At 37.7% G+C, this 14,154-nt stretch overlaps 1 protein-coding gene across 2 annotated transcripts in view; it reads left to right on the top strand.

The window, feature by feature from the left end:
* Positions 1–14,154, top strand: part of LOC127582572 (endophilin-A2-like) — an 83,239-nt gene that overhangs the window by 54,234 nt on the left and 14,851 nt on the right. For both annotated transcript variants that reach the window (XM_052037935.1, XM_052037934.1), the window contains exons 6-7: positions 1,349–1,507; positions 3,350–3,453. In XM_052037935.1, coding sequence (XP_051893895.1) covers positions 1,349–1,507; positions 3,350–3,453 — 263 coding nt within the window. The remainder of the gene's footprint in view (positions 1–1,348; positions 1,508–3,349; positions 3,454–14,154) is intronic.

Below are 14,154 nucleotides of genomic sequence, written 5' to 3'. Positions count from 1 at the left end.
TTACACTTGTCGTCTTTCATACTCATTCAGTCATTTTCCAAGTCCAAATTAAATTTGTTATTTTGCATAATTAATGAATGGCCATTAAGTCTGTCCAGTGAATCCACAATAAAGGCTGAGTGACAGTCCTAAGTTCTCCTCCTTTTCTAAAAAAAGGGCTGCATGTACACTATTTCTTCATCCAGAAACCGAGAATTGTGCAAAACACACATAGGAAACAATGAAGACAGATTTTCTAGCCTTAGAAGTTATCAGCCTAAGTCTTCCTCTCAATATTTTTACCACCTTGCAGAGATCCACAGGCAGCTCTGTCCATGTATTAGAGTTGGAGAGAGACTCTAAAGACTGCAGTCACTTTTGTGTACATATATCTGAAGAAGGGGGATGATTAGCTGTATAGAAGCTTAGAACAGACTTTTATGCCATCCTGTATTGGTTTAGGTGACTTGAAGAAAAGGATGTTGAATGCCATGAAATTGCCGGAACACAAAATGAAGTTGGAACATGACTGTTTGAACATTACTCCAATGGTCTGTTTTTTTTTAAACTATCCTGCAGGAAGCTTTAATATATAACAAATTCAGTTCCCAAAGATATCAGTTCAGATCTTGATCTTGGCAGTCATTTTAAATGGTTGTCCACGTTGACTGAGTTTTTGGTCTAGCTGTCTTCCAAATAACAAACTAAATCAATCCATCAGCTGATCATAGTTCAATATTGATCTCAGTGTGGAAGTCAAAGTAAGCCAACCTGGCGTACCTTAAAGTGGCTGAAGCTATGTTTGTGATATGGCTGCCTCAGTATGAAAATAAAGTTACTTCCACTCCTGATGTATTGTTTAAGAACTAACTTCCTTTCTCCTCTGAAATATGACACTGGAATGATTACTATGTACAGGACAAATATAATTTAACAAAGTATTTCACATCTAACATGATTATTAGTGCTCGCAATATAGCTTAATAACTTAGTTCTGTGTGGGTGTTACTATATTATGATTTGCGAACCAGAAGCAACAGGTTCAATCCTGATCTTTCCAGATAAAGCTTTTGTTATTTGGGGTGTAGTAATTGGCCTCTGTACCTATCAGAGATGAAATAAAAATTCCTTCTGATTAGTAATTTATAATTCCATGCCGGAAGGAATACAGATAAGGACAACTGGTAACAACAGATTAGGCTGGCTTATTTTGCCCCTCAAAGATCTGGTAGACTGCTGACACTTCATCTGGTTTCAGATAATTGTGGGCAGGGTCTCTGAGGGCTATGTTGGGAAAGTATAAAAGAAAAAAAAAGTAGGTAGTACTTTAACATGTCATATGCATTAATTCCTAATTTTGACTTTTCAGCATCATTTGAAGAAACTGGAGGGTCGCCGCCTGGACTATGACTACAAGAAGAAACGACAGGGTAAAATTCCTGAAGAGGAGATTAGACAAGCTTTGGAAAAATTTGACGAATCCAAAGATGTTGCAGAAACTAGCATGTACAACCTTTTAGAAACTGATGTAAGAATGACTTCAAAAGACCCACTTGTCTATTTTCATTTTTCTACACGTTTACATTCATATTTTGGAATAAATGTAGCTTTTCTAAGTGACAAGGTGATATGTTGTGATTCAGATCTTAGTTCATATAAGTTTATACTTGGAAGTGCCCTGGTGGTTTAGTAAAAGTTTTTCTTGACTAAATGGAAAAACAGTAGCATTAAGTTATGTTCCTGTTCCAGATCATAACCTCCAGTAGATGCAATGGATTATATCTGCATAAATTTCAACAAGGGAGCAAATCAAATTCAATTGTGATGCTCTTGGTCAAATAATTTACCAAGACCCTCTTTGTTTTTGGCTAACAGAATGATCTTAGCACAATACCTTCTGATTGTAAAACAAGAAAATGCTGCCATATTGTGGGTGAAAATGATTTTTTTTCTGTTTCCCTTGTTATTGATATCAAATGTGCCATTTGCACCTCCAAGAGTTGTGCTTCTGGGTTGTTTGAAGTGTTAAGCAATTGTCTTAAGTGTTGTATTATCTAATACAAATAATGTAAATATGAGTAATGCACCACAGTAACTATTTGAAGCTTTATTTAAATCAAGTAAATAAGAGAAGATCTGATTGAGGAGTTGCTTAGATATCTAATGAATCCAACTTTGTTTCTGAAAGATCAAAAGTTTTCATTTGCACTCAACAATAATTTCCATATCTTTTGTTGCCAAATTATTCAGTGTTCTAATCAAGGCCAAATGAATGCTTTTCCCACCAATTTGAAATATTTTCATTCCGCAGACTTTTTTTAACCCAATAATTTGGCCAAGTGATAAATAATTGAAGTTCTGAGAATGGGTCACTTCCAAAATAGGAGTTGGCTTGCTGGAAATTGAAAGATACTCTATCCATTCTTTTGAAATCCTGTCACTGAATTGTCCCATCTGCTCTACCCACCCTCTGTCAATGTTTCTGTCACATCCATCTGAACTTACCTGTGTCCTTTTGTATGTTAACCCATATTCTATTACAATCCAGGTAGATGAAGAAATATATATAATATAGAGCAACAAACAATCTGCTGGAGGAACTCAGTGGGTGAAGCAGCATCTGTAGGAGGAAAGGAATTGTTGACGTTTCAGGTTTAAACCCTGCATCAGGACTGATCAGGGCTATTATATATAATTAGAGACTTGTACCAAAACAATTAACCCTCTGAACTATTTGGGGACTGTAATGACTGCTATGTTGGTAATGTTGCAGCCTTGATGCATCAGCAAAATCTGAATAGGACAAACCCACTGCTAATTGTTGAATTTGATGGATTAGCAGAGGGGGGAATAAAGACTAGGGCATCATTCCTTTAAATAATGGCATTTTTAATTGGCAGGTAGAACCTCAGTTTAATGCTTAATACAAAGAACTGTAATTAAGTGTATTTGAGTATCATGGGGTGCATTAAGCTTATGTAAAAATGTCCTATATTAATTTTCATAGATTTGTTTTGAATAGGACAATTAGAAGGAAGGAAGCATTAGCATAAGGATTGGTAAGTCAGATCGCCCACTGAGGTAATTTTAAATGGATTCCCATTTGTCTCCTGGTCTTGGTGAATCTGAACCTTATGCATTTTTGTTGATTTGGAGCCAATTCCAAAGAAAAGGATTCAATAGAAATAAATGTTAGGAAATTTGGGCATGATTCATTCTTGCTGTATAAATGGTATTAGACAACCTGGGCCAATATTGATTGGAGCCGCATACTTTATGGGAGAACGAAGTCATTTATGATCTTTATTTTTTTAGCAATTTGTACCTACTTTAAATAACCTAAACAAAAGGAAACTACATTTTTTTTCAGATCGAGCAGGTGACCCAAATGTCAGCCCTGGTGGAGGCACAACTGGATTACCACAAACAAGCTGTACAAATTTTGGAAGAGCTCTCTGATAAGTTAAAGGAGAGGTAAGACACGTTCATTTCATTGAGATGTGGATGTTTCACCCATACCCACTTAAACACATGGATACCTTAAGACACATGAAAGGTATTCATATTGCCTCTATGCCCAATTGTGTAAGGAAGCTGATGTTAACTAACATGTACTTTGGACCCAGCACTTTACAGATCATATTTAAATCAGTTAAAATACTGGAAAGCAATGTGCATTAACACGTCATTACTGTACCTACTGATAAGACCCATCAGAATCACTTGGATTGGAAGAGGCTGAGTTAAAATGTGGAAAGCTTATTGTTTAATTTTAATTTATTAGTAATTACCACTATTTCTGCCTAAGGAACAAAGTGCACATTAAAAAAAAATGTATTACACATTTCATAACTGCAGAACCTGCAGTGTTTCATAGACAATGAAGTATTTTGGGCAAATTCACTTATGTAAAGTAGGAAAAAAAATTTGCAGGACTTTAGGTATGCTTCTAAACTGTCATTTCATATCCCATTGTAAGATGCTTTTTGCTAGCAGTCAAATGAGTCAAAATTATGACGGACCCTTTTTTGATGGCACGTGAATGAAGTCAGATTTTTGGCATTCCATTCCCACAACATGAGGAACTGAGTATATTACAGTCTTGAAGAATGACATCAGTGAAATATTTCCAATTCATAGGGTACCTGAGGATAAATGCTTGGAGGATGTTTCCACTGGCTAAAGAGTCTAGAATAAAGAATTCAGTCTCAGAATAAGTGGTTGGCCATTTACACTAGGTATGAAAAAGTCTTCACGTAGAGGCTTCTGAATCAATGGAATTCGCCATCCCCTGAGGGTAGTCACTGCTGCATTATCAAGAATAAAAACAGTTTATTAGGTTTTTGAATGCTAAATGAAATGGAGGATGTGAAGATGGTGCAGGAAGGTAGGTTAACATGACTTTAAAGAATGCTGGAGTAGAGCTTGATTACTTAAAACTACTTCAGAATTTGAGACTTTGAGCAAACCTGAACAAATGGCTCTAAAGCTGGCCAGAAATTATACAATTAAAAAAATGGGTAAATTGTTTAAAAATCCCATTTGGAAGTGTTTCAGAACATCCAGAACTTAAAATGAAATCTAAAGACGATAACTTTCAGAGCATAAAATATAAGTAGAAGTTATTTGTCTCTTTGTGTCTATGCCACCATTCAAGAAAATTATGGCTGATCTTTAATCTGTGTCACTTCCCTCCATGATCCCCATGTCCCTGAAATACTTTAATATTTAAAAAAATGTTAATGCCTGTCTTGAATATACTCAAGGATTGGGCCTCCACAAATTCCTTTCATCGGAAATTTAAAAGATTCACAATCCTTGGATGAAAGATTTCTTCACAACTTTGTCCTTAATGGCCAACCCCTTGTTTTGAGTCTGTCAGCTGTTCCTCTGGACACCCCAGCCAAGGGAAGCAATTCTGCATCTATTCTGTGAAGCCCCTGAAGAATTTTATTTGTTTCAGTAAGTTTATCTCTCATTCATCTAAAGAGTATAGGCCCAGTCTGTTTAATCTCTCTTCCTATGATAAACCCTCCATCCCAGGAATTTGGTAAACTTTCGCTGCACTTCCTCTATTGCAAGTTTATCCTTCCTTTGGAAGGAAGAGCCAAATCTATTCACAGTACAAGAAGTCCCATACTTACGAACTGACCTTCGTGGTCGGTTCGTGAGCGGGCCCGGCCCCTGATCCTACCACGGCGGCGGTACACCTTCTCTGGCCCAATCCCGGGCCAAGTGCGCATATGCGGCGGGGAACCCTGGGCCAAATGCGTATGTGCAGCTGGGGGCATGCGCGGCTGCGATCCCCGGCCCAAGTGCGCATGCGCGGACACTGTTCCGAGTTACATACAAAATTGGGTTACGAGCAGTCTCAAAAACAGAACTTGTTCGTAACCCGGGGACTTCCTGTACTCCAGTGAGCTCTCACCAGGACTTTACACAATCAGAGAGATTCATCACAATTCTTATACTGAAATTCTTTTGCATTCAAGGCCAGCGTAATTTTTTCCCCTGCCTTATTGCTTCCTGAACCTGCATGTTAACTTGCAATGCTTCACGTACCAGAACAGTGAGGTCCTTTTGAACACCAATGATGTTCAACCTGTCGTGCTTTGAGAAAAATTCTGCCTTTCTTCCCAAGTGGATGACCTTGTATTTTTTCACGTAAAAGTTACTACTCTGCAGCAAATGTTGAGTTTCTTCCTCCGTGCTTGCTAATACTCTTATTCTCATTTACCTGCCTGTTTCTATATTCCTTTACTCTTATTTTCTGACAACACTTTAATCAAATTTGAATACTAACATTGGCCCAGTTCTTGTAGATCTAATGGCAAAACTATTATTGTTCACCATCAACAGAGTTAAATGCAAAATCAACAACAAATTCTAGATAATACCCCACTCCTCCACAGGTTGCACTGTTGATGTCCACAGCTGGTAAAATCATTGATTTAACAAGAATGTCAATATTTTATGCACTGCTTTCAGTGTAAAAATCGTGGTAATTAAGTCATGTTAAATGAGATGGAACTGTAATGGTGCATTAAGCCATAATTACTGCTGAACACTATAACCCTGGAAAAACTAAATTTAGGTATGGAGTTTAATTCATGAAAATCTACAATTATAGTGTTAATTCCCTTATAAATCTTTCAGACTTCTATTAACTTTTCAAGCTTTGGAATTTGAGCTTCTCCCATGATTTCATATGTTTGATGGTCTTTATTGGCATTCTGTAAAATATTTTAAAAGAATTGAAGCTTTTGCTGTATGAGAATTCTTTATTGATGACTGAGTGCTCAGCCTCTTTGAGGACATCAGAGATCCCCTGTGACTGACTAAGGAATGAAATTAGTGTTAAGAATAGGAATGCACGGATTACCAGATTTTTCTGGAGAGAGTTCTTTGAGATCAGAGTTGAACATTGCCTTTAAAATCGGAGTCATAATTTCTCTCCCAACCATTGGACAACACTCTCATGATAAATCTTTTGTGTTTAAACTTGTACCCATGACCTCTTGTTCTGGACCCTTCACCTACTGGGAATAGCTATCAGCTATGTTGTCCAATTCAAAAACATGTATGTCGCCTTGAAATCTAATTTTTTTTCTAAATAGAAAAAGTTGCATTTGTTTGCTCATATTTTCACATGCCAGGCACCTCCCTGTTGACTCTTCATAATGCTTTCTCAATAGTCTTTGTATCCATTTTTTTTTTCTTGGTGGATTTCAATACTATGTACAGTACTCAGCAATGGTGGTTCATAACTTGTAGCTTTCACAAATAATCAATTCAAAATTAGATTTCCAACCTCATTTTTAAATATCCTGCAGTTGGCTGCTTTCTGCTGAGGGCTGACTGGCGGTTTCATAGAGAATCGTTAACCAGCTGTAGGGTGTATGTCAGCATGGTCCACATTTCCATACCTGTATGGAAATAAAAAAAATGCACTGATAATCAGAGACATCAACAAACACTGAAACAGACCTTTGACATCTTGTGAAAAGTTGGGGTCTTGGAATGCACTGCCTTGAGGCGTGGTCACCACTTACAGGTGTGGAACTGCGCCCTCAAGGTCATTGGAAGCCACGTGGCTGCAAAGGGTAAGTGCAGCCAGGGTTAGTGCAGTATAAGTGTGGGCAATGGTTTGGATCAAGCATGATTGGCACCAGTGTATCCCCTTGGGTGAATGAATTTAATCTTTCCCTAGTCTATGTAGCTTAGTAAAATTTTGCTTGATTGTTTCCCAATCAAGTCAAGGCTCCCTCATTGATGTACTTTTACATACATTTTTGTTCTTGCCAGTTGACAGTCATTTCTAATGCCCTAATTCAGCTGATCATTTTTATTATTAAACTTGTGAAATACCTTACTGTTCCTTTGGGTTTCTTAATTTTCCTTCCACTCACACTCTTGGCTCTCCTTATTCTACTCTTAGCCCTTTTACTTATTCTTTTAGCACTTTCATCATTTTTATATTTCTTATATTTTAATTGGTTTGCAGTCACTAATGAATTTATCTATGGCATCTTGAAATTTTTAACAGTTTACAACCATACCAAGTAAATATTCTGTTCTCTTTTTGTTGAGATAAGCCATCGTCTGCCTCCAAGTGGATGTAATTTGTTGCAGATGTTGGCATCTTGAGCTGATGATTCTTTTCCATGCATGCAGTATATAGTGTAAATATGACTACTGCTGCAATGATTCTGTGATTTGGGATGTATTTTCTAATTTTGGTGGAGGCATATTAGGAACAAAACTAAAAACTGATCTTTTTTTCTTGAAAAGCCAAATAACAGAATGAAAAATACTTTGAAAAAAACTATTTTACAAGTCCTGGCAGTGCAATTCTGCAATGTTCTTGAGATTCTTTGTGGAGCATTCCACAGAAAGTCCAACACAGTTCAATTTCCATAGTAAAACCAAGAGTTCCTTGACCTTATCATTGTGTGACATTTGCAAAGATATGAACAACAGGTTAGGGTGAGGTCAGATTGACTGACTGTGAAACCAAGAGTGGACAAGCAAGCCTAATACCAGTTTTATAGGTTTATGCACACAACATTTCCACTTCAGTATCTCTGGAGCTGTGAGCAGCTGTGAAACTGTACACCAATATAAGTTAGTGTCATAAGGAGGACGAAGTTGAGAGCAATAAAGAGATCATTCATGTTTGTGAAATATTGTGTAGAGCCTGAATAAATTTGGCACTGCAGTATTGTACATGTTTTTTTTGGTAAATAAAGGAGAATTATGACTGAGGCCTGAAAATTGGACTGCATATACTTGATTACCTACTCTAATTTGAATTGGCAATTTGTTATTGAGCTTCAATCAAGCCTGTAGGATTCAAGTTTCATTTGATTATATGTACTTTTACATTCAGACCATGGAATGTTTCATGTAAAATTTATAGTAGTTACATAAATGTTGATCACGTTCTATGTGATAAATTAATATAACCACACTGAAAATAGTAAAATATTGAAGTACTAGCTAACATATAGGAAGGGTTTCATGTCATAGAAACTATAAATTGTTATCAGGTTTTCTTTGTAATTTTTAAATAAGCTAGTGAAAATGTGGAAATTTGATTTGATGTACTGAAACATATTGCATCTTAATGCAGAAGTGAACATTACAGAGTTGGGAGTTTTCATTCATGACAGAAGAACTGAAAGCTAGCTTTGCTGTTTGGTTTATGTGGTTAAAAAAGCATGAGAACAGAAGTAAAATCATGAATAGGGCATTCAGCCCCTTATTCCTACTCTGTCAGTCAATAACATTATGATCGTTTATTTAAGTGCTACGTTCCTGTATTAACCCAATAACCTTTGTCTCCCTATAAATCTAAAAATCCGTCAATCTCTATCTTGAAGATATTCAGCGACTGAGCTTCTACCACCCTCACTGAATTCCAAATCTTCTGCACCACCTGAGTGGGGAAATTTTTTCTCATCTGACTTGAATGGCCAACTCCTTACTTTGAAATTGACTTCAGGTTTTAGACACAACAGCAGGAGAAAACTTCAACCTTGCATCCATGCTGTCAAGCTCTGTGAAAATATTGTACATTTTAATTACATAATATCTCGTTTTCTAAAATTAAGAGTATCGGCCCAGTATTGGGTTCATGCAGGAAAGTGATGTTGAGGTAATGATCTTATTGAATGGTGAAGTAGGAACAAGGGGACAAATAGTGTACTCCTGGTTATATTCATGCTCTGTTTACCATGTAATCCAAAGAACAAAGTCTTCATGAAAAATTACAAGCTTTGACATTCACTTTTGCATTATTGAGAGATTTTGTTTTAGCACCAGTTCTGTATGCTTGCTCTCCTCGGGACAAACCTGCCATCGCAGGATTCAATCTGGTGAACTTTTGCTGCATTCTGTTATCGTAATTATGTTCTTACTTAGATAGGAAGGTCTTGCCAGGGCTCTGTAATTGGATCAAGAAGCCTTTACTTTAATCAAATCTACTTACAATAAAGAATAATATACTATTTCCCTTCCCAACTGCCTACTGAACCTGAACATTAACTTTCATTGATTTGTGTACAAGGAGACCGGGGCCCCTCCGAACACCAACTTTTAATCTCACCACTTAAAATGTACTCATTTCTATTTTTGATATCAAAATGGATGACTTCACACTTTTCCATGTTATATTCTATCTGCCATGCTGTTGCCACTCACTTAGTCTGTCAGAGTTCCCCCAAGGCCTTCCTGTATTTCTTTGCTCATATTGTTAATTAGCTTAGTATTGTCAGCAAAACTGGATACATTCTGATTCTGATACATTGCACTAAAGCAAAAAACAAACTGCTGGAGGAAGTCAGAGAGTCGGGCAGCATCTGTGGAGACAGAGGGATGGTTGACATTTTGGGTCAAGACTGGACTGGGAGTGTAGAGGGAGATAGCCAGTATAAAGAGGTGAAAGGAGGGGATGGGGCAGGCAGGTGATAGGTGGAACTAGGTGAGGAGAGGGATGATGGGCACATGAAGCCGGGAGGGGAGAGGTGGAGTTGGGAGACAGCGGCTGATAAGTGATAGGTAGAGAAAGATAAGGAAAGAAAAAAGGAGCAGATGGATCCAGGTAAAGGCAGGAGAGTTAAGGCTGAAATAGAGGATGGAAAGTGATTGGTGAAGACAAAAGAGGCTGCAAATGCTGGAATCTGATAACGAAGGAAGTTGATAAATGGAACCAGAGAAGGGAGGGATTTTTTTTTATTCCAGGTTATAGCATTGTGTAATTTTCTTGTGTCTACATTGCACTTGATTTGTTCATCTAAATCATTGATATAGATTGTGAACAGTTGGGCGTCCAGCATCAATCCTTGCAGTATCCCAATAGCAACGACCACACGATTTGAAAATGACCCACTTATTACTACAGTTTTCTTTCTGTAAACCAGTCCTGAATCCATGTCAGTATATTTCTGATATTGTGTGCTCGAATTTATCTGATTAAGTCCAGTGTGACATCATATCAATAGTCCAAATACCAGTAGATATGATGTCACCCTGATATATTCTGCTGATTCCAACCTCAAAAAAAACTCAACAGATCCATCAAACGTGATATTTTGTTTTCCACTGTCGCAAATCCATGATTGCTATGCCTAGTGCTGTCAGCAAGCCCTGGTACTATTGCCTTAATAATAGATTCCAGCAGACTCCCTCAAACTGACGTCAAGTTAAGTGGTCTATAGTTACTTGCTTTCTTTCTTATCTTTCTTAAATAGTACAGTTACAATTGCTACCTTCTGATGTAAGGGAACCATTGTTGAATCTCTGGAACTTTGGGAAGATGGCAACCTGTGCATCCAATATTTCCATAGCCGTCACCTTCAAAATCATAGGATGCAGGTCAAGTACTATGTCATCCTTATTTATTTCCTGTTTTGGCCCCATTAATTTCTCCAATACTTGTTTTTTCACTAATATTAATTTCTTTAAGCTTCATATTTACTCTTGACCTGTAGGCCTGTATTTCTGGTAGTTTTGTGTCTTCTAAGAAAATATTAGTTTAATTTCTCTGCCATTTGCTTATTCCCCAATATAATTCTCTCTCTCATATATAGCTTTAACTATTGGCCTCCTAATCTACAATAACCATCTCACATTTTATGCCATCATAGTTTGATTTATTCACATTTAAGACACTGGTGTCAGATTGTACTACATCACTTCAAATCTTCATGTAAAATTCTATCATGTTATGACTCCTGTAATTGCCCTTAACTACTGGATTATCAATTAACCCTTCCTCATTGCACAATTCTAAAATAAACTGCTTCCTTGTTGGTTCCTGATGATCTTAAAAACCTCTTATAGACTCCATAAATTCATTTTTCCTACTACTGCTGCTAATTTGGTTTGCCCAATCTATATGTAGATTAAAATCCTCCAACGATTAGTTACCCTTGTTACATGAATCTCTATTTCCTTGGGTTTCTACAATGCTCTACATTACTTTCAATATTTTGGGGCAATCCCGTCAATCTCTGCTGCCTCCTCCTGTTTCTTAGCTCCACCCAAACTGAATTGACTTCTTGACTTTGTGAACTGAGATGCTTCCTCTCTGCTGCTTTATCCTATTCTTCAATAACAGGGCTACTCCACCTCCTTTTTCACTTCTCTTATCTCTTTTAGAAGTATTGCAGAATATTTAATTCCCAACCTTGGTCATTTTGCAACCTCATCTCTGTAAGACTATTTGATGGTTCTTATTTTTCTTTGTGCCATTTAATTCACCTACCTAGTTACAAATGCAGCACATATTTGGATAAAGAGCCCTCAATTTTGTCTTCGTACAATTTTTCCCTGCCATGATTATGTGCATTTTCTGTAATTGACAGACTGTTTATCATTTACCCTTTTTGCCATCCTGCACTTTTGCCTTATCTTTTCTCTTTGTTTACAATTTCCCTCCGCAAAGTATTTCATCCAAAGACTTATCCATAGTTCTAGTTATTAGATTTGCTTGGACACTAATCCCAGCCTGATTCAATTGAAACACATCCCAATGGAATATCCCCCTCCCCCTCCCCTTCCCTCCCCCCATGATACACTTGTCCATGAATCAAAACCCACTTCTCTGAAACCAATCTTCTAGCTGGACATGCAGTATTTTCATTTTGTGTTCTGCAGATTTTTCAAGTAGTTTCATTAGTATTTCAGGGATTGGCACCTTTTGTAATTTTGATTTTTAAATTTGGACACTAGCTGATCATTTCTTCAGCAAACCCAACATTTTTGTTCTGACATTGGTTGCCACATGGAGCACAATAGCTGGCTCTTTCTCTATCCACTCCAAGTTCTTCTCCAGCACAGAGGGGATGCCCTTAGTCTTGGCACTGGATAGGCATTACAGCCTTTGAGTCTCATGAGCATAGCTGTGAAGAAGAGTCTCCCTAACTATAATAAAAACAGAAAATGCTTTCGACACTTGGGTCAAACAGCATCTGTGGAAAAAGAGTTAAAATTTCAGGTCCAAAAGCCTTTATCAGAAATCTAGCATCTGCAGTTTTGAATTTCATTCCCTCAACCTCAAAGTCCCCTATTACCTATTTCCTCTTTACTCCCGTAACTTGAATCACCAGTATTGGGGTCAGTTTGTTCATCTGCCCTGCAATTTGCTCTCATCTATGCAGGCTACAAGAACTGCATACCTATTGAGCAAGAGCAAAGACTGAGCATCTTGCAACTCGTATCTTGATTGACCGGTTCTGCAGTTGTTATTTTCTGGTGCAGCACTTTTCATCGTTTGGGTTGTGACTGTATCCTTGAATTTAGTATCCAGATAATTTCTCTAAATCTCTCTCCTCCCCCACCCCTCCAGTTGAAACATTGCAGTTGTCTGAATCACAGACTCCAACTTATCAACTCTGAACCAAAGTTTCTTGAACCACAGAAGCTGATTGTTGCTGTGGTTTCTGTCAGCTCACATATTACAGTTGCAATATGTCACCTGCTCTACTGTGCCTGCTTTTGAATAATTATTTAATTCTGTTACCTTCAGTTTGCCTCATCAAAGTCTGTTTTCCATAGTTGATGTGATTTTTTTTTAAAAATCTGCTGTGCTTTTAGCTATAGGACTTTGAATTTGCATTCCCACTTGTCAATTGTTTAATTGAAATTGGATGACTTTGTGCTATCAATTTCAATTAAACAACTCTAGCAATTGGCTAGAACCAACTTCTAGAATGCATTCCCACACTGACCAAAAACCACACTCCATGTAATTGACGTAACTGAGCAGGAGTAGATCCCAGGCTTGTACCTTATATAGTGTCTAATACCCTGGGCAACATAAGGTTGTTGTATTATCTCAAAGTCGAGTTTATTGTCGTATACACAAGTCCATGTGTGCACAGGTGCAATGAAAAACTTGCTTGTAGCAGCATCACAGGCTCAGCATCAGATAAGCAGCATTCACAAGAAAAATAAACATAAATTATACACTTTTTATAAGAAAAAACATGAATTCCATTTTGGTGCAAAGTGGTCATAGCTTTGTTAAACTGTGGTGATTAGAGTTGTGCCGATTGGTTCAAGAACCGAATGGTTGAAGGGATGTAGCTGTCCTTGAACCTGGTGGTGTGGGACTTCAGGCTTCTGTACCTCCTGCTCAATGGTAGCTGTGAGAAGATGGCATGGCCCAGATGGTGGGGATCTTCGGACGTTGCCTTCTTGAGGCAGCGTCTCCTGTAGACACTACCAATAGTGTGAATCTCTCAACGCTTCTGAAATTAAGCTGAAGACTTGTAACTCCTATCCTCTTTGGGGAAGATGGATGTCTGGTGAGGACAGGATCATACTTGTGCCTCGGCCACTTTCATACAAATTGTTTGCCGATGGTCCATCTTGACCTGCAGAAGAAAAATTGGAATATCGAGAGTGGGGAAGTGGAGGATGGAGAAATGATTGATTGGTCTGTGGAACCATATTCCAGACCACAAGTACCTTAAGATTAGGGGGAGAGGGAAGTGGAAGAACAGCAGAAAAGAAATATTGAATCTGATTTCTTTAAATAGTCAAACATTGCTCAAGTTTGTCTGCTGAAATCACTGCTGGAAATCTCACTAATGGAAAGGTCTGCATCTTGGTGAGGTAACTGGCTTGGTTGTGGTGTATCAACACTGATATCAACCGTTTGGCCTGGAT

The sequence above is a fragment of the Pristis pectinata genome, chromosome 24 (genome assembly GCF_009764475.1).
Source record: "Pristis pectinata isolate sPriPec2 chromosome 24, sPriPec2.1.pri, whole genome shotgun sequence".
Classification (NCBI taxonomy): domain Eukaryota; kingdom Metazoa; phylum Chordata; class Chondrichthyes; order Rhinopristiformes; family Pristidae; genus Pristis; species Pristis pectinata.
The sequence above is the reverse complement of the archived record's forward strand: the minus strand, read 5'-3'. Positions and strand labels throughout refer to the sequence as shown.